This window comes from Salvelinus sp. IW2-2015, linkage group LG9 (genome assembly GCF_002910315.2).
Source record: "Salvelinus sp. IW2-2015 linkage group LG9, ASM291031v2, whole genome shotgun sequence".
Lineage (NCBI taxonomy): Eukaryota > Metazoa > Chordata > Actinopteri > Salmoniformes > Salmonidae > Salvelinus > Salvelinus sp. IW2-2015.
The window spans coordinates 27,119,659-27,144,373 of NC_036849.1; the positions used below are offsets into that span (position 1 = coordinate 27,119,659).

The 24,715-nt window shown below is 45.2% G+C and overlaps 3 protein-coding genes across 3 annotated transcripts in view; 1 reads left to right on the top strand and 2 right to left on the bottom strand.

The window, feature by feature from the left end:
- Window positions 1–9,640, top strand: part of LOC111968377 (kinase D-interacting substrate of 220 kDa B) — a 114,014-nt gene extending 104,374 nt beyond the window's left edge. The window contains 4 exon segments of the mRNA XM_070445061.1: window positions 3,752–3,889; window positions 4,649–4,747; window positions 5,793–6,044; window positions 6,574–9,640. Coding sequence (XP_070301162.1) covers window positions 3,752–3,889; window positions 4,649–4,747; window positions 5,793–6,044; window positions 6,574–7,647 — 1,563 coding nt within the window. The 3' untranslated portion in view covers window positions 7,648–9,640.
- A 1,135-nt stretch (window positions 9,641–10,775) lies between these two features.
- LOC111968892 (DNA-binding protein inhibitor ID-2) lies at window positions 10,776–12,753 on the bottom strand. The gene is made up of 3 exons (XM_023994837.3): window positions 12,288–12,753; window positions 11,947–12,007; window positions 10,776–11,362 (listed from the first exon to the last, which is right to left on the bottom strand). The coding sequence occupies exons 1-2, from the start codon at window positions 12,636–12,638 to the stop codon at window positions 11,951–11,953; spliced, it is 408 nt and encodes a 135-aa protein (XP_023850605.1). The 5' UTR covers window positions 12,639–12,753; the 3' UTR covers window positions 10,776–11,362; window positions 11,947–11,950.
- Window positions 12,754–23,381: 10,628 nt separating this feature from the next.
- The window catches only part of LOC111968378 (uncharacterized), a 3,306-nt gene continuing 1,972 nt past the window's right edge, over window positions 23,382–24,715 (bottom strand). The window contains exon 2 of the mRNA XM_023993862.1: window positions 23,382–24,349. Within this exon, the coding sequence (XP_023849630.1) occupies window positions 23,382–24,349 (968 nt within the window). The remainder of the gene's footprint in view (window positions 24,350–24,715) is intronic.

Sequence of the window (24,715 nt, forward strand, 5' to 3'; positions counted from 1 at the left end):
CATGTAATTACATTATCAGTGTTTCCCCATGACTGATTACGCATAATTACATCATCAGTGTTTCCCATGACTGATACCACGTAATTACATCATCAGGTTTCCCCTATGACTGATTACCACGTAATTACATCATCAGTGTTCTCCTATGACTGATTACCACGTATTACATTATCAGTGTTTCCCCTATGACTGATTACCATGTAATTACATCATCAGTGTTTCCCCTGACTGAATTACCACGTAATTACAATCATCAAGTGTTTTCCCTATGACTGATTACCACGTAATTACATTATCAGTGTTTCCCTATGACTGATTACCACGTAATTACATCATCAGTGTGGTAATCAGTCATAGGGGAAACACTGATAATGTAATTACGTGGTAATCAGTCATAGGGGAAACACTGATAATGTAATTACGTGGTATCAGTCATGGATATACACATTATAAAAGGGCCAATATCTCAGCTTAGCTTTCCTTTGGTTAGTGCAGCATAACATGTATGACTGATCTCTTCACCATTGAAGCCCAACAGGACTAATATAGGCTCTCTGTCCCTACTGACCTCTCCATGTCTCTCCATCCCCATCACCCTCAGTATCCCACCAGAGCTTCTCTCTATATCCCTCTCATACTCTTTCCTCTCTATTGGTATGTGAATATATATAACACAATCTGTACATGTGTGCAGTGGGCAGCCTAGCGTAACTGCCTAGGCCTAGTTGATAGATAGCGTAGAGGCTATATCCCTATAGGTCTGGGTGAGGAGGGATTAGCATTAAAGGCTGGGGCCAGCAGCAGCACAATGAGCACAGAGCTTATCTCCTCACAGAAATGTTTTCTCCTTCCCCGGCCTCTGTTTCCTCTGTCTTCCTCATCCCTCTGCTCTGCCCACGCCCCGCACTGCCCCACCGGCCTCTGTTTCCTCTCTGTTTCCTCTGTTTCCTCATCCCTCTGCTCTGCCAACACACCGCACTGCCTCACCGGTCTCTGTTTCCTCATCCCTCTGCTCTGCCAACACACCGCACTGCCTCACCGGCCTCTGTTTCCTCATCCCTCTGCTCTGCCAACACACCGCACTGCCTCACCCGCCTCTGTTTCCTCTCTGTTTCCTGTCTGTTTCCTCATCCCTCTGCTCTGCCAACACACCGCACTGCCTCACCGGTCTCTGTTTCCTCATCCCTCTGCTCTGCCAACACACCGCACTGCCCCACTGGCCTCTGTCTTCCTCATCCCTCTGCTCTGCCCATGCCTCACACTGCTGGAATTACAGCCTTATCTCACACAGGGGTCTCTTGTCACACACACACACTTGCGTGCCTATACAACACACGTGTATACGTAATCACACACGCACTGGCACAGTGTAACACACAGTCACACTTACACAGTCTGGGTGAAGGACCAGTTTTTAAGGCTTCCTCAAAGTGGAAACTTCTGCTTTTCTGTGTGGGGGATATCTCTCTTTCTCTCCTTACGCTTCTCTCTCTCTACAAACATCACGCTCTGTGCTGCTCGTCCTCTCTGCAAAGATTATCTTCTTTAAGCGCTCTATAAAAAATATATTTCATTTCCTCCTGTAATAATTCTGAACTAAATGGCTTCTCAGTTTCAGTCTTTGCTAGATGGGATGCTGTAAAAGTGCCTTTGCCCGCTGTGTTTCAAGATAAATGTTTTCTTGTCTAGTCTGATGTGAATGTGTCTACTGTTCTCTTGTGTTCTATGATGACTTCAGCATGTGGCCTAATGTCGTGCTCCTATCTGTCTGTGTCTACCTCTATTAATCTCTACCTCTCTGCCTGTCTGCCTCTGGCTCTCTGCCTCTCTGTCTGTCTGCCTCTTGTCTCTCTGCCTTTCTGTCTCTATGCCACTGTCTCTCTGCCTCTTTCTCTCTGCCTCTCTTTCTCCCCCCAAAGCAGTTGTCTCAGCCTTTCAGACCCAAGCAGGTACACTCATCTCTTTGGACTTCACCATCTCTAACTTTTTCACCACATCACCATCTTTCTACCTCACTATCTTTCTAACTCACTACCTTCCTACCTCACTACCTTTCTACCTCACTACATTTCTACCTCACTACCTTTCTACCTCACTACCTTTCTACCTTTCTACCTCACCTCCACCAACTAATATAACATGCCATGCTTTTCCCTCCACCTGTCATGCATTAGAAACATAGACAAGAACCTTTACCCAACTTCCATATAGCCCACCTCTACATATGATATATTTAAGCAATAAGGCCCGAGGGGGTGTGGTATATGGCCAATATACAACGACTAAGGGCTGTTCTTATGCACGACGCAACGCGGAGTGCCTGGATACAGCCCTTAGCCGTGGTATATTGGCCATATACCACAAAGTCCAGAGATGCCTTATTGCTATTATAAACTGGTTAGCAATGTAATTAGAGCAGTAAAAATAAATGTTTTGTCATACCCGTGGTATACAGGCTGTCAGCCAATCAGCATTCAGGCCTCGAACCACCAGTTTATCGATAATGTGTTGAAAATAGTTCTAGTTGAATGTACAATAGTTCTAGAATGTCTCTTCTAGGTCATCCAACACATGTATTATGAATTCTACTTCTAAATGAATTCAACAAAACCCACCAGAAAGAAAGTTTTACTTGCCAAATTTGCAAGACCCAATTAAGGAGCATGATTTAAAATGCCAGCCAGAAATTCTTAAGAAACAGAAATCATTTGGGCTATCATTATTGAGGAGCTCTACAGTCTACAGGATAATTGCTCTCTCCGGTACTTTTAACGGATGCTAATATGGATGCTAATCAAACTGACACATAAGAAACCTCTATACAACGCATCAGGGAAAAACATGCAGATAGTGTGTTACCTGCTAAAGCCACACACACACACACACACACACTGGCCTATTAGTGCAGCTGACACCGCAGTACGCTGCACTCTCCAGGACTGTCTATGTACAGTAGCTAACCTCCCCAAGTCAGCGTCACCCTCTGCCTCCTTTCACGGAGTGACTACAGTTACCCCCCCCCCCGTTCTGCTAGGCTCTGTTAAGACGTGTACAGCTTATTTTCTCCAGCAAGCTCTCGCAGCAAAAGAGCAAGCACAGACGTCTTCTAAGCCTCGGCGCCTTCCCGCCCAAGTCAACAAAGCTGTTGTTTTGTTGTTGCTCAGTCTGAGAGAGAGAGAGAAGGGTTGTTTTGTTTCTCTGTTAGTGGGTGGCATATCAGGCTAGCTGGGAGGTTAGAGAGCATTAGGGGGCGAGGGTATTGACCACTCTTCTAGCCTCACAGAGGAGAGCAGTGGAAGAGACACACACACACACACACACACGGCTCGTCTGTATACAGTGAATAATGCACTACCATCAACAGTGTGTTCAGATTAACATGCAGACACCCAAAAGAGACCATACTGCACAGCTGGTGCCGCTCGTTACCATGCTCTAGTATTGTTACCTCACAGGTGCTTGCACTGACAAAGAGTAATGCATTTGGTTTGGAGTGTTTTGTCTTTGTGCTATGCTGTGAAAAAGGGAATAGTTTTTCTGGTGGCAGTGAATAGCTATTCCAGTGTTAACCACCATTAATGTTAAGCTAGCTGTGGTTGTTGAAACGTTGTTCTGTGGTTGTTGAAGCGTTGTGCTAACAGTTTGCGCTAACCGTATGACTTTGCAGTGGTGGTGAGTGAGCCCTGCTATGCTACAACGTCAATGGGTGATTCTGTATGTCTGTGTGGACTTATGTGTGTGTGTGTGACAGGGTTCTGCCTCTGGGGTACCGGGAACCCCTGTGGTACTCCTCAGCTCTCTGAACACGGACGCAGTGTGTGAGCGCGTCAAACAGATCGCCGGCATGGACTCTAACATGCTGGGCCAGTATACCGCCACTATCAAGAAGGTCAGGCCTGCTACACACACCGTCACACACACACACACCATCACACACACATATATATTGCTCCTGTTTATACAACACCTTAGTCAATAAAGTTTACCGTATACAAAAGATTCTAAATTGTATCCATTTGCACACAAGGTTTATTTTGGTCTATCAATATCTTTATCAACTTTATATGGGTCAACAAAACAGCTAATGTCTCTGTCTGCATTGAGCAGGTTCTAGTCCATTTATAAATGATCTATAGACAGGATGTCATGAAAGCTTCTAGACCACAGTCAGTCAGCCAGCCCAGCTAACAACGCTTCTTGTGTCTTTATGTGAAAAGTCCTCCTTGTTTGGTGAGGTACAGAACCGGAAGTATATAAATATACGTAATACAAGCTCGCCTTTTGAAAACAGGACTCCTGTTGAAAATGCATACGTTTCTTTAACCGCTCTTAGAAGGGTTTCTTGCCATCTGAAAGAGTTCCATATGCCTCTACTTTTCTTTATTGAACATATGGCCCTACTTCAATCAACGTATTCCTACTTTACTCAACTTATGCCTATTTATACCCTAATTTATACAGTATAGGGCTGTTTCCAGGACACGGATTAAGCCTAGCAGCATAGTCCTGGACTTAAAAGATATCTTGATTGAGAATCTCCATTGAAATTGCTTTCTACTCCAATATGTGGCTTTATCTGTGTCCAAACCGGCCCTATGTGCCTGTATTTGGTTAGTAGTGAACTTGTCTCTGCCTCTCTCTGTGTTAGGCCAATGTGAATGGCCAGGTGCTGTCTCAGTGCAACCTGGAAGAGCTGAAGAATGAAATGAATATGAACTTTGGGGACTGGCAGCTCTTCAGAGGCATGGTAAGACAAAACCTCCACCTCCGCTCTTAAATACTTTACATCCTTATTTTATTGATTTAATGTGTACTTTAATATCAGCATCCTGATTTTTATTCACCGGAGTTGTGTTTTTGTGTGTTGTTTTTTTGTCTTCTTAAAATCGGGGCGTCTTGAGCCTTCTCTGGAGACATTGGAGGATGTTATAATCCGTACTAAGAGAAAGTCTGCCGTCTGCTTTGCTCGCTCAAGGGGCTGGAATCAGGAACACATGTAAATGGAGTTGATCAGATGACCGTTTGAGCTTCCTTCCACTAACTGACGTTGTGTTGCCAGAACAAGGCCGTCCAGCCTGAGATCTGGAGGAAGGTTATTGTCAGTGGGAGCTACAGTCAGCCAGTCTCCTGGGGTCTGATTCTGAAAACCAGCTGCGCGGCTTTACGAAAACTAGCATGCTCTCCTCCTCGAAGCACATCCCAAGCCATCTGACGTGGACGCCGGACCACTTATCCCTACAGGCCCTGTAGAGTTCAACCAAACTTCTAGCATCACCATCCGTGGTGCCTTCTGTATTGAACTAAAATACTAGTACTGACTTTGTGTTTGTAGCCTAATAAGATGATGGTGATGTATTGGCTTCATACAGTATCTGATTGTTATCTGGTATATTATAGATGCAGTGTTGTGTTGAGTCTATTTCTGTTGGTTATATGTTGGGTTTCATAGATGGTGGTGATACTGTATAGTGGTGATACTGTATATTGGCTCTGTAGAGTTAGTGGTTGTATGTTGAGTTTCATAGCTCGTGGTTATACTGTATATTGGCTCTGTAGAGTTAGTGGTTGTATGTTGGGTTTCATAGCTCGTGGTGATACTGTATATTGGCTCTGTAGAGTTAGTGGTTGTTTGTTGGGTTTCATAGATAGTGGTGATACTGTATATTGGCTCTGTAGCTCGTGGTTATTTCCTATGTTGATTCTCTACCTTGTATTGTGGTGACAGGTTTACTCTAGAACTGGTAGTATATTTGCCTGTCTAAGTCATCTCTCTTCTTCCCTCTGTCTCCCAGGTGATGGAGCAGCGTAATGTGGAGGGCCAGCGTCATAGGGAGGGCCAGGCCCTGCAGGATGAGTCCCGTGCGGCCAGCGAGCAGGGCAGCAGCGTGGTCAACATGGAGACGGCCAGGCAGCAGGGCCAGGGAGCTCCCCATGAGGTGGGCGGCTACATCCTGAACCTCAGCTTCGAGGAGCTCAGTACCCTGGGCCTGAGCCTGGAGGAACCCACCCAGACACGCAGAGAGACTACACAGCACTGGCCCATGGTGAGGAGTTCAGCACACACACACACACACACACTCAGCGGTGGGGAGTTGAACATACACACATATACATACACTCATACACACACACACAAACACACACGTCCATATGCACACACAGTGCATACATAGACTCGGGCACTATTTTCTGCTCATAACACAGATAAACACATTCACAGACACTTACAAAGCCATCCAAACACCCTTAAAGCACACATCTAAGCAGTCACACATCTAAGCAGTCACACATCTACATTTACTCAAGCAGTCATTGGTTGAGGAAGTTGAGGTGGCGGGAGACACACACCACCACCAAAAGGCGGGGTGTTAGAAAAGCTATTATTTTTGCTCTCTCTGCTCTCAAATAAAGAATTGTAAGTTCAACGGCAGCGCCATAACCACAAACTTCATGAGTTTGTGCTTTTTCTCACCCTTTCGCCCATACCAGTAACATCCATGACACGCTCGTTCCCCCCTCAACCATAACAAAACACTTTATACCCCGTTCCCCTTTTCTTCTCCCCTCCCCCAGGCGGCCACCCACCATACCCCGAGTATGTCCAGCCTCAACTCCCAGGAGTCATCCAACGACATCTGCAAGCTTACGGACAAGCAGCAGGCAGAGTACCGCGATGCCTACCGTGAGTACATCGCCCAGATGACCCAGCTGGACGTGGCCGGAGGCAGGGGAGAGAAGTCTGTCCAGCCCCACCTGGGCCAGTTCCTCCAATACCGAGATGCCAGAAACCCAGAGGAGAATGCCAAAGACGGGTCCGAGAAGGATGGCCGTAAGCCCTCTTTCCCTACCAAGAGAGGTGCTAAAGCCACGGACGTGGTTGACACTGATGCGCCCCTGGACCCCATCAGCGAAGAGGATGAGAAGCTTGACGCCTCCAAAGCAGGCAGTTCCAAGGTAAAGGGACCAGGGCCTCGCTACCACAAGGTGCCCAGCAACGAGGAGGAGGAGCCCGGGCCGGAGGAATCAGAAAACACCCCTCTGCTCAACGAAGGGGGTGCCCAAGCTCCCAGCAACATCGCCCTGAACAAGGACTCGTCCGACTCGGGTGTGAGGTCTGGCGAGAGCTCCTCAGACCACTCCCTGGAGGAAGTGTTAGTGGAAGCAGAAGAGGAAGGGGTTAATAAACTGGAATTGGAGGGTCTGGTCAAGAAGAGGGGCCTGCTGCCCAGCAGTCTGAGCGGCCTTCAGGATTCCACTATCACCCGCATGTCCATCTGCTCTGAGGCCCCGTCCGAGGGCAGCCTAATGGCCTCCAGTCCCGACGAAACCTGGTTCCGCTCCAGCTCCTCCGTGAGCAACCTCAACCGCACCCCCAGCACCACCACGCTCAACAACAACAGAAACAGCAGCAACAACGCTGCCACCACCAACACTAGCCAAGACAACCAAGACACAGAGAGCTCCACCCCAGTCCTCATCACCCCAGGCTCCAGCATCGGCTCTACCTCCACCACGAGGCCCGTCCACAACCAGAACCTGTGTGGGATCATCCATAAGAGGGCGCTGGGCACCGGCGAGGCCCTCAAAGGCTGCACAGGGGCCCCTGACGCTATTGTCTTGGAGGACGAGAGAGAGAGTGTCCTGTGAGAGGGGCCTGGGCATTTTTGGAGGAGGTACCATAGATGTTTGATGATATGATGTGCTACAAAAAATAAATGCCTTTCACCAATCCTGTGTTACATTGATATGGATGGCAATCAAAACAGGCCTATTAATCTGTGACTTCGTTTAAAAAATATTTGAGAGAAGAAGTTGATATGCAGATCAGTAAACATCAATTTACATGAAAATAATCACCTTTTTTTCCAACCATAGAAATATTGAATCATTTGGGTTGAAGAAATTCAATGTCCTGAATAGATTTTGTGAAATCATTTGAAAGTTAATGACGATGACATCAGACTAAAATGGAATATACGTCAAATTGAAATGGCCCTCTAATTCAATTAAGTGTGCTGTCATGTTCACTTTAGCTGTTACTAAATAATGGTAGTGAATTGTTAAATAATGGTAGTGAATTGTTGGATAATGGTAGTGAATTATGGAGTTGTGTGCATGAATGTTGTGTTGGTGGTGGTGACATTACAGTACAGTGGTGTGTGTTGGTGCAATGTGTTCTGTACTTTGTGATTGGTTACGGAAATCTGAGTTAACTTTTTTTGTTTTCAAGCACATAAAGCCTTCCTAATTTTTTGTTATCAAGTACCTATTAAAACATGTCATTTTCAGAGTTAATTTATGTAGCGTGGCTGTGGATTGGCGTTCCGACACCTTTTTTCCATGTGACTGAAAGGTCTATTTGCCCAAGAATATACTGATATTTTGTGCTATAATAAAAAAAATAAAAAGAATCTTTAGTGTGAACAGTGATGTGGTAAACCTGAGTTTCCCATGCGCTACGGATGTCCATCCGAGGTTCTGAACCTTTTTCAGAGTGCAATGTGAAGCCATGTATTTGTGAAATAAAACATGTTGTCTGAAGCTTTTTGCCTGAAACATATTTTACTTCCTGCATAAAGTATAACAGTTCAAAAGTTGCTTTGAACTAAACTTTTCCAATGAGCTCAAAAGTTGACTCCTTTGTTCAAAATGTGCCATTATTTAATGAATATCCCATGCTCCCATACACACTGAACAAATATATAAATGCAACATGTAAAGTGTTGGTCCGATGTTTCATGAGCTCAAATAAAAGATCCCAGAAATGTACCATTCTTACAAAAAGCTTATTTCTCAAATGTTGTGCACAAATTTGTTGACATCCCTGATAGTGAGCATTTCTCCTTTGCGAAGATAATCCATCCACCTGACAACTGTGGCATATCAAGAAGATGATTAAAAAACATGATCATTACACAGGTGCACCTTGTGTTGGGGACAATAAAAGGCCACTAAAATGTGTAGTTTTGTCACAACACAATGCCACAGATGTACGTCCAACCAGCCTCACAAGCGCAGGCCACATGTATGGCGTTGTGTGGGCGAGTGGTTTGCTGATGTCAATGTTGTGAACAGAATGCCCAATGGTGGCGGTGAGGTTATGGTATGGGCCAACATAAGCTACGGACAACGAACACATTTGCATTTTATCGATGGCAATTTCAATGCACAGAGATACCGTGATGAGATACTGAGGTTCGTTGTCATACCATTCATCCGCCGCCATCACTTCATGTTTCAGCAGGATAATGCACGACCCCATGATGCAAGAATCAGTACAAGCTGAAGCTGAAAATGGCCTGCAAACAGACATGCCACCCATTGACCATGTTTAGGATGCTCTGGATTGACGTGCACGACAGCGTGTTAAGAGTTCCTGACAATATCCAGCAACTTTGAAGAGCCAACATTCCACAGATCACAATCATCAGACTGATCAATGTGAAGGCGATGTGTCGCGCTGCATGAGGAAAAGGGTCACACCAGATAGTGACTGGTTTTCTGATCCACGGCCCTATTTTTTAAGGCATCTGTGACCAGATGCATTTCTGCATTCCCAGTCATGTGAAATCCATAGATTAGGGCCTAGTGAATTCATTTCAATTGACCTATTTCTTTATATAAACTTTATTTGAAATTGTTCCATGTCGAGTCTATATTTTTGTTCAGTATCTAATGGGTTAAGACGCAATTGCATTAGCTGATGTCAGCGCGGTACTTTTTTCACCAGTAGGTGGCAGACTGCCCATAAAAACCCTCATTAGCCTTGGTCACTAAACGTGGGCATGAACTTTCACTTGTGGGGAAAAGATGATTTGAAGGCCAAGTTAGTTATGTCACAATATACATATGCACTGTAATTATATTTTAACCTATTATATGCCCTTTGTATGTTGGGCACACGTATAGGCTCAATTACGAGTGTACTGTTAATTAAGGAACTTGAATTTGCCAATGAGACTTGTGGGAAAATTGAGCCTGAGCTTTTTCTACCTGTACAAATGGAACAATGTTTCAAATGCAATAGTTTAGGCTTGCATGGTAAACGGTTAATCCAATCCATTTGGAGGGAAATTGTGGTTTTAGGTGCGCATGGTCCAGTGTCCAGGTAGTTCAGTGTACAGTTGTAACTTCACTGTCAGACAAACTAATGTGTCGTTGCCTAATATTTTCACATCGTAAAATCTTACGGAGATCTATGAAATGGCTCTGCGTTTCTTTTCTATAAAATAGTCTATTCAACACTGGCAGGCCATTTAAAATGACATTGTTTGGTCAAGTGTTTAGAGGTTAGCAGTTTCCCGAGGAGCAGATTAATGCAGAATTATTCTCAGGTGAGATAATCGCGTTAATGGCCCAATGTCCTATACACCCTGGGAATATGCCCCTGCAGTGCGTGTTGAGGTAGAATTAGGTCTCAATTTCTGAACACTGTCAAGATGAGAAAGGTCAACTAGAGTCCTGCTGTGTGTGAACTGTAAAAGACTCTTGTAGTCAATAAGAATTGTATAGTTTGTCCATTGCGGCCCAAAGAAATGACTCAAGAATTTCTCATCATTCGAATCATTCAGTTGACAACTGTTATAAAAGATTGGCATTACCACTGAATGGGCCGGTTAACGCGCTGGAATTGAAACTCGTGACAACCTGGCATTGCAGAACCATTTTCAGTTAGACATAAAAGTGTCAGTCTTTACCTTTTGCAAACTCAAGCATATCTCGCGGTCTGTCATCTAGGCTACAAGCTACAAGTTTCCATACAGCAGGAAAACATGTTCAAATAATGCATTTGGTTTATTTTTTGTATAAAAAAGGTACAATTTACATTATTACTTTTATAAAAAGTTTCAGCATAATTAAGTACAGCATTACACTTTTGCAGAAATGTGCAATTCCTTTAACTATACAAGATAAACCTCCGAGCGAGTTCACAAGGTTTCACTTGTTCATTTCATTTTTTACAATGTCCAGTCCTTCATGTGCCAAGAAGAGTAACAATTCTGACAAGACAGACTACATTTTATACAGTAACTAACCAATGCGTCTTCTATTCACGAGCCAACTCCGCAACAAAAAAAAAAGACTTCAAGGGGGATAAAGGGAAATCCTTGTGACAATAATCTGTCATTTGTTTTTCTCCCAGTTTCGGGAATATAGCGCGCCTTCCATTTCAAGAAAGGACAAAAAAAAGTCTTAAATTAAATAATATGAGTGTCCGAACTGAAAACACATCACATAGATTGTCCTTTAAGCAAAGTCTTTTGATTCAATTAAAGAAATTCCAGAACCTGAGGACAAAAATAGAGGGGAAAAAGCCCGGTTCCGAGGTCCTGTGTGTGTTGTGTCTTAACCAAACAAACGCCTGCAAAAGATTCAGAAAGAGAGGCATGTTTAGAAAATGCAAACAGGGCAGAGATCCGGACAGACTGGCGCCAGGGAGGAAGCCGCAGTATTAAGATTTAACCAAACACTCAAATACTGAGCAAACCCTGGGCTCCAGATGTAGCCTACACACACACACAGTACAGACAGACACTAGAGCAGCATAAGGCACTTTCGCACACAACTTCAGCCTACAATCTGGGAGAGAATCAGATCGTAATTGCAGTTCAACTGGCGCCTAGCCTCCGATTGCACCAATTATGTGCAGACATCTAGTAGTAATCTGAACCATTTATTTTATATTACAGATGCTCTGCATTGTAGATAGACAGCGTCGCTGCAGCTGTGCTATTACGACGTTATAACAAATAATTGCCTATACTGTTTTAAAAAATGTATGCAATGCCATTTCGTTTATATATTGAACCATTAACAATGAGCGTGATTATACTGTCAGAAATACACACTGGCGTTCATTTTCTATTCTGCCACAGGCTGTAGTAGGCTAATAGACAAGCAAATCCCAGACATAATATTACAGACAGGTGATAGAAGCGTACTTACTGCTTTAACGATAAAGAGTCCTGCTGTCATCCGTTATCAGGTCTGATGGGAACTCCGGAGACTGAAAAACAAACCTTCATTAGCACTGCCGCAGTCAAATAGGCCTACGTGGAATTATTAATGAGCGTACACATTAAAAGTCCTACCCTCTCAATCTTGATAATGGAAAACATGCCTTTTGTAACCAAATGGTGTAATTTCACAATAGACCATAATTACGCATAGAAAACGCACTCAAATACGTTCATACCATTAGCAAAATCGACCCAACCAAATGTAGCCTACGTCTTTGTTAATATTCTTTGGATATTTCAGACAATAGTAGGTCGGCCCATCCTTACCTGTAATGACAAGATGCTGATATCTGTATTGAGAGTTGTTAGGGGAGTCCTGGGTGTAGCTTGCCCTGGTCGCGGGTGATGGAGGCTCGTTATTGCGACATTGGAGTCAAGTGCGATCTGCAGGTCCAGAATATAGTCGATGACATGCTGCAGGATTTCCATCTTGCTTACGTTCTTGTTCTGAGGGATGCTAGGCACCAGCTCCTTCAGCTTGGAGTAGCAGTCGTTCATGTTGTAAAGCAGGCTTAAAGGATCATCCACGGGAGTCTTGCTCCGAGAGATTCCCAGACTGTGTTCAGACAGATTCGCGCTGTTTTTCCGGAAAGACCTTACTGGGCTTATCGCTTTCATATTGACACTTCGTGTGAGACGTTCAGTTCGTTCGTTGAGATATTTGTTTTAGTATTCTTTCTATTCCTTCACAGACGGTCGGTGAGCAAACGGACTGGTTTAACAAGCTGTCATTGTGGTTTATATAGCCAGCAGGCTGGGTTTGCTACGCAGGGGTTTTATTGGTGCCGATTGGATGGATTAGCTACGTCAATCACTCCCCTCGTGCCCAACCATTGCTTCGGCATGCTTCACAGTCAGGTCCCTCCTTTTTTCCGTCTTCTCAGCCAGTGAAAACGCATGTTGATGGTGGCACTGTGAGAGCGCTCTTCAGCTCCGGTGGGCAATTTGGAAAATTGAGCCCTTACCTGTTTCTGATCAAGAAAATTAATGATTTGTAATTTGGAACCAGGAGCTTGTCAAGCTGGAGCGTGCATTTCTCTGATGGTTTTAATGTTGTTTTAAAGCCTTTCTCAATGAATTAATTTAAGAATATTAAATACGAAATCTTAGAATGATTTGTATCCATGCGTAAATTGCGCAATTACGCACCACGATGTATTAAGGTGAAGGGGCTGATAAGTGTCACAATATCTTGCTTTATAGTCAAGATTAGGAGAGGTCTCGCTCTCACACATTCCTTCACTGTCAACATAACACTACATCCTGGTGATTCATTTCACCATTATCTCTTGTTTGAAATTATGGGTAGCCTACACACACATTGTATTTCTAAAGATTCCGAAAAACTAGGAATTGTGATTGTAGGAATTGCCTATTAAAATTGCATTCCAGGGCACGGCATCAGATGTTGAATGAATACATTTGGACTGATATAATTTATCTCTACATCGGCTATGTATAAATTGGTGATAAGAGAAATGTGAACTTTGAATGGGTCATTAAACCGGCTGGCTAAACCGGACTTCGGACCTGACCTATATGGCATGCTTGCGCACGAATTGGATCAGTGGGGAAATATGGATTCTGAATCTGCAGAATAGGGAATATTTGAAATAATATAGTTGTATGATTATGCACATTATTGTGAGAAATCTGTGACTACTGGTCAAAGAGAGTGACTGTCACAATGTGTATGGGGCCACTTGGATGACATCTGGATTGACCCTGTGTTTAAAGGTCCTCAACACAATTTAGAAAACATTGCGTCAGGAAGGCCATTATACGACCTCAAAGATTGACAATAATGTAATTCATTGTTAAACAGATCCTTTGGTTGCGAACATGTTAAGGCTATAATAGCATTCCTGTGTATAAATTAAACGCTGCATTATCCAACTGGTGCCGTGCAATGAGCTCGAAAGCGCGCGGAGTGATGCGGCACAAACGAATTGCCCCGGGGCTGTTGTGGGCTGCAGCGGGTGTTCGTTTTGCTTTGTGGATTAAATTGGGTTGCTCACAAAAGTCAATGAATTTTTAACAAACGCATTAGGGGTCATAGTGACAACGTCTTCAATGGATGAGAATGTGTGTCTTCTCCTTGAGCACAGCTGCAACAAAATATTATTTAGATGATTTTATTTTTTTGTGGATATATTTCATAACAATGATAATATGGATACTATTCCAAAAATGACGGTAAAATAGATTTGAAAGAAATGCGCTGCAAAACACCAAAAGCCCTAAATAGTATTGCAGAACAAATACAGTATTTTAACAAAAAAATGCAATCCTGGCAAGCACAGAGCAATTGATTAGGTTTGGTGTATGTAGTCTGTCCTCTGTTAAAACTGAGCTCTCATGTGCAATAACAAATCTTATGCAAACAAATGCATATCACCATCTACCCACCCACCAACTATTCTGCAACATGCTTGACATTTCTCTATGTGAAATACATTTCTCGAAGAGAAATAGCCTACACTTGCATAAAAAGAGGCTATTTAATGTTTGGAAGGCAGCAATTTACACACATGATACAGTTTTGATTTTGCAGCCAAGAGACAACTTCGCCTTCTTAACAAGCCTTTATGCATTTCTACTGTGATGCGATGTGGAATTCTTGCAGTCGTGTCCACATCTGGTGTAGGCCTAATCGGATTTTTTCATTTTCTCTCTTCTTTTTGTTCTCCCAGCTGTGTACATTTCGCATGACACCCTGACTGATCCCTGACAGGTGATGAATTGGCACCAAGCGAGCGGCAGTACTGAATTGCGCCGCGAGCTCATACTCTCGCAGACTCTCTGGCGCCAGCCCCGTGACGTCACCCATTCACAGCAGCCCTCGGGCCAGTCCTCACGGCGCCACTCAGGCGGCTGCTATGGCGACGGGGGCTGTCAATCAGCGCGAGGTCTCAGCTGATCAATGGAACCGAACTGTGAGAGATCGGAGTTTGATTCGTCACCTCGGTGCTGCGGGGCCCGCACACCTGCATCATTAACATTTCTTAACTTACATTTGAGTTGGAAAAGTCTCCCTTCTTCAGTTTGTGAAAATAATTTGACAAGAAAAGGACTGGCTGCCAGCATAACAAAGTAAGGCGTTTGGACACATCTGTCCCATTAAACAATAGAGGCCAAGTTTTAGTTTTCAAAGCATTCTGAAGTAGATATGCAAAATAAAAATAATATAAAACAATTAAAATATCAATTAAAATATTCAATATATTTTACTTCCTCAACATGACAATTGCCAACCTCTCAGGGAAACTGAACTAGAACTTGTTTCTTCATTAAACATATTTTTTATAAAAGCTTCAACCACTCTAAATACATTTTTAAAATGCAGGACTGCTAACTACACAGAACAAAACTATAAACGCAACATGTAAAGTTTTGGTCCCATGTTTCATGAGCTGAAATAAAATATCCCCGAAATGTTCCATACGCACAAGAAGCTTATTTCTCTCAGATTTTGGGCACAAATTAGTTTACATCCCTGTTATTGAGCATTTCTCCTTTGCCAAAATAATCCATACACCTGACAGGTGTGGCATAATCATTACACAGGTGCACCTTGTGCTGGGGGCAAAAAGATGCCACTCTAAAATGTGCAGTTTTGTCACACGATACAATACCACAGATGTGTCGAGTTTTGAGGGAGCGTGCAATTGGCATGCAGACTGTAGGAATGTCCACCAGAGCTGTTGCCAGATAATTGAATGTTCATTGCTCTACCATAAGCCGCCTCCAACGTAATTTTAGAGAATTTGGCAGTATGTCCAACCGGCCTCACAACTGCAGACCACATGTATGGCGTTGTGTGGGTGAGCGGTTTGCTGATGTCAACGTTGTGAACAGAGTGCCCCATGATGGCGGTGGGGTTATAGTATGGGCAGGCATAAGCTACGGACAACGAACACAATTACATTTTATCGATGGCAAATTGAATGCACAGAGATACTGTGACGAGATCCCATTGTCGTGCCATTCATACGCTCTCATCACCTCATGTTTCAGCATGATAATGCACAGCCCCCATGTCGCAAGGATCTGTAGACAATTCTTGGAAGCTGAAAATGTCCGTTCTTCCATGGTCTGCATACTCACCAGACATGTCACCCATTAAGCTTTTAAAAAATAGATATATTTAACCTTTTTAACTCGGCAAGTCAGTTAAGAACAAATTCTTATTTACAATGACGGCCTACCAAAAGGCAAAAGGCCTCCTATGGGGATGGGGGCTGGGATTAAAAATGAATATAAATAAAATAAAAATTTAGGACAAAACACACATCACGACAAGCACGTTTGGGATGTTCTGGATCGACGTGTACGACAGCGTGTTCCAGTTCCCGCCAATATCCAGCAACTTGTGGGACAACATTCCACAGGCCACAATTAACAGCCTGACCAACTCTATGAGGAGATGTGTCGCGCTGCATAAGGCAAATGGTGGTCACACCAGATACTGACTGTTTTTTTTTACCCACACTCCAACCTTTTTTTAAGGTATCTGTGACCAACAGATGCATATCTGTATTCCAAGCAGAGGAGGCTGGTGGGAGGAACTATAGAAGGATGGGCTCATTGTAATGTCTGCAATGCGATAAACGGAACAGATTCAAATACATCAAACATATGGAAACCATGTTTCATTCTGTTCCATCAATTCCATTCCAGCCATTACAATGAGCCCGTCCTCCTGTAGCTCCTCCTACCAGCCTCCTATGATTCCCAGTCATGTGAAATCCATAGATTAGGGCCTACTTTATTTATTTCAATGTACTGATTTCCTTATATGAACTGTAACTCAGTAAAATCTTTAAAATTGTTGCATGTTGCGTTTATATTTTTGTTCAGTAGACTATAGTTGACGTGCGCCCCACAGGCCAGCGTCAGAAATTGTCTGCAGCTCCACATACCTGATTGTCAGCCTTTTGCAACAAAGTAGGCACTTTTTGACTATCCCTAAAAGTGTTATTTTAGACTATGAACATTGTGAAGACATACTGTAGAGTCCAATAGTTGTTTTCGATTCCGTTTAGTCTAGCTACTATAGATCAAATAAGATTTATCATTATCACAATAACTTAATTTTGCATCAAAGAAGTTTAGTTGTAAAATAAAATGGTTCGAATAAACGGCCAGCCTTTTTAAAATAGCAAAACAAAAATGTCAAGCCTTTTTATGCAGTGCTAATAATTACATAGGAATAGATTGCTTATTATATATAGCCTGTTTAAAGAAAAACGTGCAGACAAAGCTTACTGTAAAACGCGTTTCAGAAAACAAGTGAGATAAATCTTAACATTAGCCTTTAAAGTTGCTCTTATATCTCGTTTTTATCTAACACACCACCTTTAAAATATATATATATATAAATCATCTGGTCTATTATCCTCATCATCCGATTATGATAGGGGCTGAGGTAAAATGATTTCTCAGGTTCGGTTTGAGCGAGTTCTGCGTTCCTTTCGCTTACTGAAGAAGGGCATCCAAGCGGCACCGGTTCGCAGCGAAGTTTACATATGTGTCCAATCTGTATTCGCGATGTAAGCATAGTGCTCTGTTGTTAATTGAGCAGGATTGAGAGGTTACGGCTAGGCCGTCGCGTGCAGTAGTGTACACAAAACATTTGCGCACGACTCTTGTAGCAACATCGACCGCAGGGGCGGGGCTTTAGTGTTTTCCTATTGTTCGATTTGAAAGAATAGGTTGTCACCCGAAGTCACTTTGTTCCATTAGGCTATAACAATTTGATGCATCAGAAATTCCGATATCTGGGCTGCTAATGGCTATAATAGCAAGATCACGCTTTCACTCTGGACATAATAAACCACTGAAAAGCTGAGGAAATATATAAATAAGTTATTCAACTGACAATATGAATGTGCTTGTTACAAAGTTCGATATATTTCCTATGCAAAACTAAGAATAATTTACAGTTATGATACATTGACAATTGGACTATAGACATAGAACTCAAGTATGTGGGCTGTAAATTACTGAGAACCAACCAACACCAGAAGCTCCAATCAGACAGACAGTCTCCAGTTTGGAACATAGAGCTGGCCATCCACAATCCTTGCCACCCCTCACTAGCCATCCTAGCTGGGCTTGTCTCTGTCTGACCACCCAATTGGGGCTCCATTGATATGTGAGAGGCTACAGCAGGCATCAGGCAGCCCAAGGCAGGCAAGCAGGATGCTCAAGGGGAGATGTGGCCAGATTGGAGAGGAGACAAAGGGCCAGTATCTCCCTGAGACGCAGCCAGAAGGCTCAGGCTGGAGAGGCCCACTCCAACCCTCCTCCTAGTGTCCCCTTTACCCCCATCCTCACCCCCCTGGCCCGGCACACAGCTGGCACTTCTGGGGGATGAAGAGCAGAGGAGGCTGGTGGGAGGAGCTACAGGAGGAAAGGGCTCATTGTAATGGCTGGAATGGAATTAATGGAACGGAGTAAAACATGTGGTTTCTATATGTTTGATGCGTTTGATACCATTTCATTTATTCCATTCCAGCCATAACAATGAGCTCCTATAGATCCTCCCACCAGCCTCCTCTGATGAAGAGGAGGGGGAGGGAGGAGATGGAGGGGAAGGTCTGCTGCTGTCCTTTTTTCATTCCTCTGTCCATCCTTTGAGCGAAAGCTTAATCTGTAGCCAAGGCAACAGTCTGATCCATGGTGATAATGGTGGTATTGAAGTTACAGGCGTGCCTTGTTGTTCTAAACCTATAGGAATGGATTTCCCAAATGCGTCAGTTTGTCAGGGGGTTTGGTTTTATTTGTGATTTAAATCATTTTGTGTTTGTGTTGCGCGCCATGCTAGTCTATGTAAAGTTTCAGACACAACGCTGACATGTGATGTCGGTGTCATTTCAATCCCATGTCCCATGATCTTCTAACCGATGGGGAATTGAGAGTTGTGCCTGAGCCCTGAAACTGGCTTGTGATACCGCCTCTGCCTGCAACTTCTTGGACTGTGTGGACACGCTCCAGACCCAGTGTCCGCTTGCCTAACCCCTATCCCATGCCTTCACCAGGGCTCACTTCCTCCTAGGTATCACCCACAGCTATGTTGTTCTTACTCAATCTTGCACTGTTTATACAGTGCAGAGGGAAGAGAGAGTTAATGTAGGAAACACACTCCTCACTGTGTGACTGACTTGACCTACTACCAAAGAATAGAGAACAAGCACACACACACACACACACACACACACACACACACACACACACACACACACACACACACACACACAGAGACTCACGCACACCTACCACCCATACTTAGAGTTGTTATTGCGAGGGGGGTAATTTATGGGTCATGTGTTTGTAATAGGTGCAGAGTTCCTTGGTGTTGTTATGGTTACCATATACTGTATATTCCAGTAGGGCCTGTATTACTTGGCTGCTGCTCTGTAAAAACTGTAGTGTATTTGATCATGCCATTACGTGAAACATGCAAATTGGAACAAACTGAAACTAATTTCACACACTTTGAAACGTCTGAAATGTCAAACTGACATCAGTTCTCTTTTTTCTACAGGCTTCATCAAGGTGGCCTGTACTCCCGTTCTTCACACACAAATGTGCTGGTATAGTGCATTCAACTAGCCAGGTGGGTGATTGAGAGCTAGTACTTTTAACTGATCACAACAACAAAGGTCTCACGGCCCCTAATCCTCTTTGGCTCTTATCCTTCCCTCACCCCCCTCACTCTCCTCACCCTAGTCCTCACCCCTCCTCACCCTCCTCCTCACCCCTCTCTCCCACACTCTCTATAGGATCAGACACAAAGGTACAAACACTTTATCCTTCACTTTCTCCTTTGGAATGATCTCTCTCTGTCTCTATGTCAATCTATCTCTCTTTTTCTCTCTCCTTCTCTCTCTCTCTCTCCAATGTCCCTCCCCTGACTCGTCAAGGGCATCAGGGTCTAAAAAGAATCCCCTCTATAGAGCTGAGTCACGTTTGAAATAAAGATTCAGTCTTTTGAGCCACAATAACTAAGCCCCATTTGAAGTGAAACTCCAGTCTCTCATCCACAATAGCTAAGCCCCATTTGAGGACTGAAATGAAGCGCCTGTCTTTGACCCACAATGGTGGGAAGCTGCACTCCCGACATAGACTGATAAGGTTTAAGCGTATGCATATTCCTTCCCACTATTACTAGAAGGAACAGTTTTAGTACTGTAATTGGTTTCTAATTGCACGTTCTATGTTTTTTGTTATTACACGAGTGCAATAGCAATGGTCCATATTCTGCTTGTGTAATAACAAAAAAACGCCCTTATGTTGTGGAGTACTACATTAAATATTAATCACAATAACAAAGGGATGAAATGTTTTTTGTATACTGATATTAGCTTCTGAATGTCCGTGTGGCGTTTCATATCTTCATCCATCTTTGCACATTAGCCTAAACTGGCTTGGCATTACACATACTGTATATCAGAATAATTGATCAAAACTTTGGAGGCTATTAGTGATATTAAAGTGCTCCTGAGAGAATAAGCCCAGTGTTTTCAGAGGGAGAGTCTGTGTTCCTGTTAGCCTTAAATTCTCATTGGACGAACAGGCTAATGGAATTAAGGTGCAGGGTTTCAGGCTCTCTTGCCAAGACCAGGCATTAAAAGGATGTGTGCTGAATAAATAGTGTTTTAAGGAGATGAGATTCCGACAGAGGAACGATTGGGCTGTCAGGGCAGTATTGTGTGCTTGGCTTTGAAGATATTGAGTGTTTCACGTGTGCTGCTGTGCTGACCATTCATGGAGAGAGGCGTCTATGAAAGACTGTCTCAGAATTGACTTCAGAAAATTCTGGAACTTTTCAAAATGGAAAGAAGTGTTTAAATGTTTTCTGCAGCTCCTCCCAAATCTTGCATACATACATCTTGTATGTAGGCGGCCATCCACGTGGCGAACACAAGCACCAGTGCCAAACAGAACATTTAGAAGTACACCTAACGTAAGCACTCTCCAAGATAGCCCCGTTTTCTCAATCTATACATACTAGCTAATTATACACCCAGAACAGAGCTTAATCAAATGAAATCCAAATATTTACCCAAATAAAGCCTCATTTTGCTTCATTTCTCCAAATCCGGTGCCAGGTTATAGCGCCTCTCGATTACACGTAATTCATCTGATGTTTTTATTTGTTAGCGGATTAGATGGGAGGTGTCGCTTCTGGCCCCATGCAGTAAAATGCTCTCATCTGTATTTTAATGGACTTAGAGGCAGTGGGAGGATGTGGCCCTGTGCCACGATTTCACAGAGAAGGGAGATCACATGCAGCAGGTAATCTATTTGCGAGAGTGTTTTATCCGTATAAATGGAATTACTGGAATGGTTTTCGATGCATTAAAAGCAACCGTTGCCTGGATACCAGTGCCGGGCGACCATATTTGATTTGCTCTAATTGAGGTCTTGGTACAAATGTTTATGTGCCGTACTGAAGCTGAAGAGGGATACAATCTGCGTTGAGAAAGGAAATATTAGGAAGTGTTATTATGAGATTGTTTTGTTCACACAAAAACTCCACATTTCTCCTCTATGGATATTCTTCTCTTTGATATGCTGTTGTAGTCTTTGACAAAAAATATGTGGTCACAGAACCAGGGAATTTGTCTTCATCTTTACTAGACCTCACTTGAGATGTGTGTGGTGAGATTATTTGTGTTTTGTTCAGATCCGAAAAAGCATAGCACAACTGTAATGCTAAATGGCTGAACACTAACCACGAAGTCCCAGATAACACAACAACATCAGGCACAAAATAGACATTGCAGATGTGAAAGTCCTTTTTTTACCATGACAATGTTAACCCCCTATCAGAGCGTGAAAGAAAATGGCCACTGATATGTCTTTTATCAGAGAGCGCAGCAGTGTTGACACTGGGACGACAGCTAATTAGGTTAGGGTCTGCTCAGTATACAGGGCTAACTGGGCTGGCCTTAGCCCCAGGCTCTGTCTCCCAAGGTGACTACTCCAGTAGCACAAGAATGGTACCACCCACACACCCTTCTATACTCCGCTGTGATCTTTCGCAGGTAGCTATAATCTTTAGGCAAGCACATAGATGGCACAGATTAGTACACAGGTTGGACAATCTTTCCTGCTCTGTTACTCCGATGCTGATCCCTTATTGTGTTAATATATTCTCATGTTGTATTCATTTTTTTATTCATTGATTATAACTCATAAGACAGGTTATAAGAGGTCTCTATGCCTTTATTCATAAGCTGTGTCATCAGAGTGCTGATTAGGACACTGACTGTGACTGGGTGCTGAGGAGCATGTAGCATCTACACAGTCACATGTTGTGGCTCTCGTTACCAGCGTTTGAAGCTACAAAGTTTTGCCCCCAGCCCCATACAGAGATGATCCTCATGAATAATTCAGCAATGCTAATGAGATGCGGTGAAATTCCGAAGGCCTCTGAGATCTGGTTGGATGGGAGGCCAGAGAGAATCGCCTGATAGGGGGATAAAGGGCAGCCGACAGAGATGGTCTGGTTATGGTCAGTTCCACAGTGGGGCCCCTGAAGCTTTTGGCTTCTCTTTAGGGCCCATTTTTCATGGTATCACCCACACTCTTAGAGGCCCCAGACCTGTTTTAGCCGCCTTTTAGCCCACCTCGCACTGGCCAGTTCCATAGTAGTGTAACAGTATAGCTTCCGTCCCTCTCCTCGCCCCTACCTGGGCTCGAACCAGGGATCCGCTGCACACATTGACAACAGCTACCCTCGAAGCATCGTTACCCATCGCTCCACAAAAGCCTCGGCCCTTGCAGAGCAAGGGGAACAACTACTTCAAGGTCTCAGAGCGAGTGACGTCACCGATTGAAACGCTATTAGCGCGCACCCCGCACCCCTGAAACGCTATTAGCGTCTGACCAGTTCCACAGTAGCCCACTCCTCCCTCTGACCAGTTCCAAAGTAGCCCACCTCCCACTGGCCAGTTCTCCTCCCACTGGCCAGCTCAACTGTAGCCCCCGCCCCCCTCCCTCTGGCCAGTTCCACAGTAGCCCCCCCTCCCTCTGACCAGTTCCCCTCCCACTGGTCAGCTCCACAGTAGCCCCTCCAAACACCGAAAGGTGGGTGGGGGGGTACTGTGGAACGGTCAGTGGGAGGTGGGTGGGGGGACTACAGTGGAACGGCCAGTGGGAAGGTGGTGGGGGATGAGCTGATGGAACTGGGCCAGTGGGAGTGGGTGGGGGGATACTGTGGAACTGGGCAGTGGAGGGGTGGGGGTACTGGAACTGCAGTGGAGTGGGTGGGGGATACTGTGGGAGCTGGCCAGTGGGAGGTGGGGGGGTACAGATACTGGCAGAGGGAGGAACTGGTCAGAGAGGGGGCTACTGTGACTGCCAGAGGGAGGGGGTGGGGGATACTGTGGAGCTGGCCAGTGGGAGGTGGGTGGGGCTGACAGTGGAGCTGTCCAGTGGGAGGTGGGGGGGGATACTGTGGAACTGGCCAGTGGGAGGTGGGTGGGGGGATACTGTGGAGCTGGCCAGTGGGGGGGTGGGGGATACTGTGGAACTGGTCAGTGGGAGGGGTGGGGGGCTACAGTGGAACTGGCCAGTGGGAGGTGGGTGGGGGGATACTGTGGGAACTGGCCAGTGGGAGGTGGGTGGGGGGATACTGGGAACTGGCAGTGGAGGTGGTGGGGGATATGTGGAACTGGCCAGTGGGAGGTGGGTGGGGAGGCTACAGTGGAACTGGCCAGTGGGAGGTGGTGGGGGGATACTGTGGAACTGGCCAGTGGGAGGTGGTGGGGGAGTACTGTGGAGCTGGCCAGTGGGGGTGGGTGGGGGGGTACTGTGGAACTGGTCAGTGGGAGGTGGTGGGGGGCTACAGTGGAACTGGCCAGTGGAGGTGGGTGGGGGATACTGTGGAACTGGCCAGTGGGAGGTGGTGGGGGGGATACTGTGGAACTGGGCAGTGGAGGTGGTGGGGGGATACTGTGGAACTGGCCAGTGGGAGGTGGGTGGGGAGGCTACAGTGGAACGTGGCCAGTGGGAGTGGGTGGGGGGATACTGTGGAACTGGCCAGTGGGAGTGGGTGGGGGGATACTGTGGAGCTGGCCAGTGGGTGGGGGGGCTACAGTGGAACTGACCAGTGGGAGGTGGGGGGGGGATACTGTGGAGCTGGCCAGTGGGTGGGGGGCTACAAGTGGACTGGCCAGTGTGAGGTGGGTGGGAGGGGATACTGTGGAACTGGCCAGTGGGAGGTGGGTGGGGGATACTGTGGAACTGGCAGTGGGAGGTGGTGGGGATGCTACAGTGGAACTGGCCAGTGGAGGTGGTGGGGGGATACTGTGGAACTGGCCAGTGGGAGGTGGGTGGGGGATACTGTGGAGCTGGCCAGTGGGTGGGGGGCTACAGTGGAACTGACAGGTGGAGGTGGTGGGGGATACTGTGGAGCTGGCCAGTGGTGGGGGGCTACAGTGGAACTGGCCAGTGTGAGGTGGGTGGGAGGGATATGTGGAACTGCCAGTGGGAGGTGGGTGGAGGGGATACTGTGGAACTGGCCAGTGGGAGGTGGGGGGGGGCTACTTGTGGAACTGGGCATGGGAGGTGGGTGGGGGGGTACTGTGGAACTGGGCAGTGGGAGGTGGGTGGGGAGGGGATACTGTGGAAATGGCCAGTGGGACGTGGTTGGGAGAGGATACTGTGGAGCTGGCCAGTGA

What these genes read in the sequence shown, in the direction of transcription:
- LOC111968892 (XM_023994837.3), bottom strand. Translation starts at nt 12,638, where the DNA reads ATGAAAGCGATAAGCCCAGTAAGGTCTTTCCGGAAAAACAGCGCGAAT. An exon ending in TCAGCATCTTGTCATTACAG is followed by an intron (nt 12,008 to 12,287) that starts GTAAGGATGGGC and finishes TTTGTTTTTCAG; the next exon opens with TCTCCGGAGTTCCCATCAGA.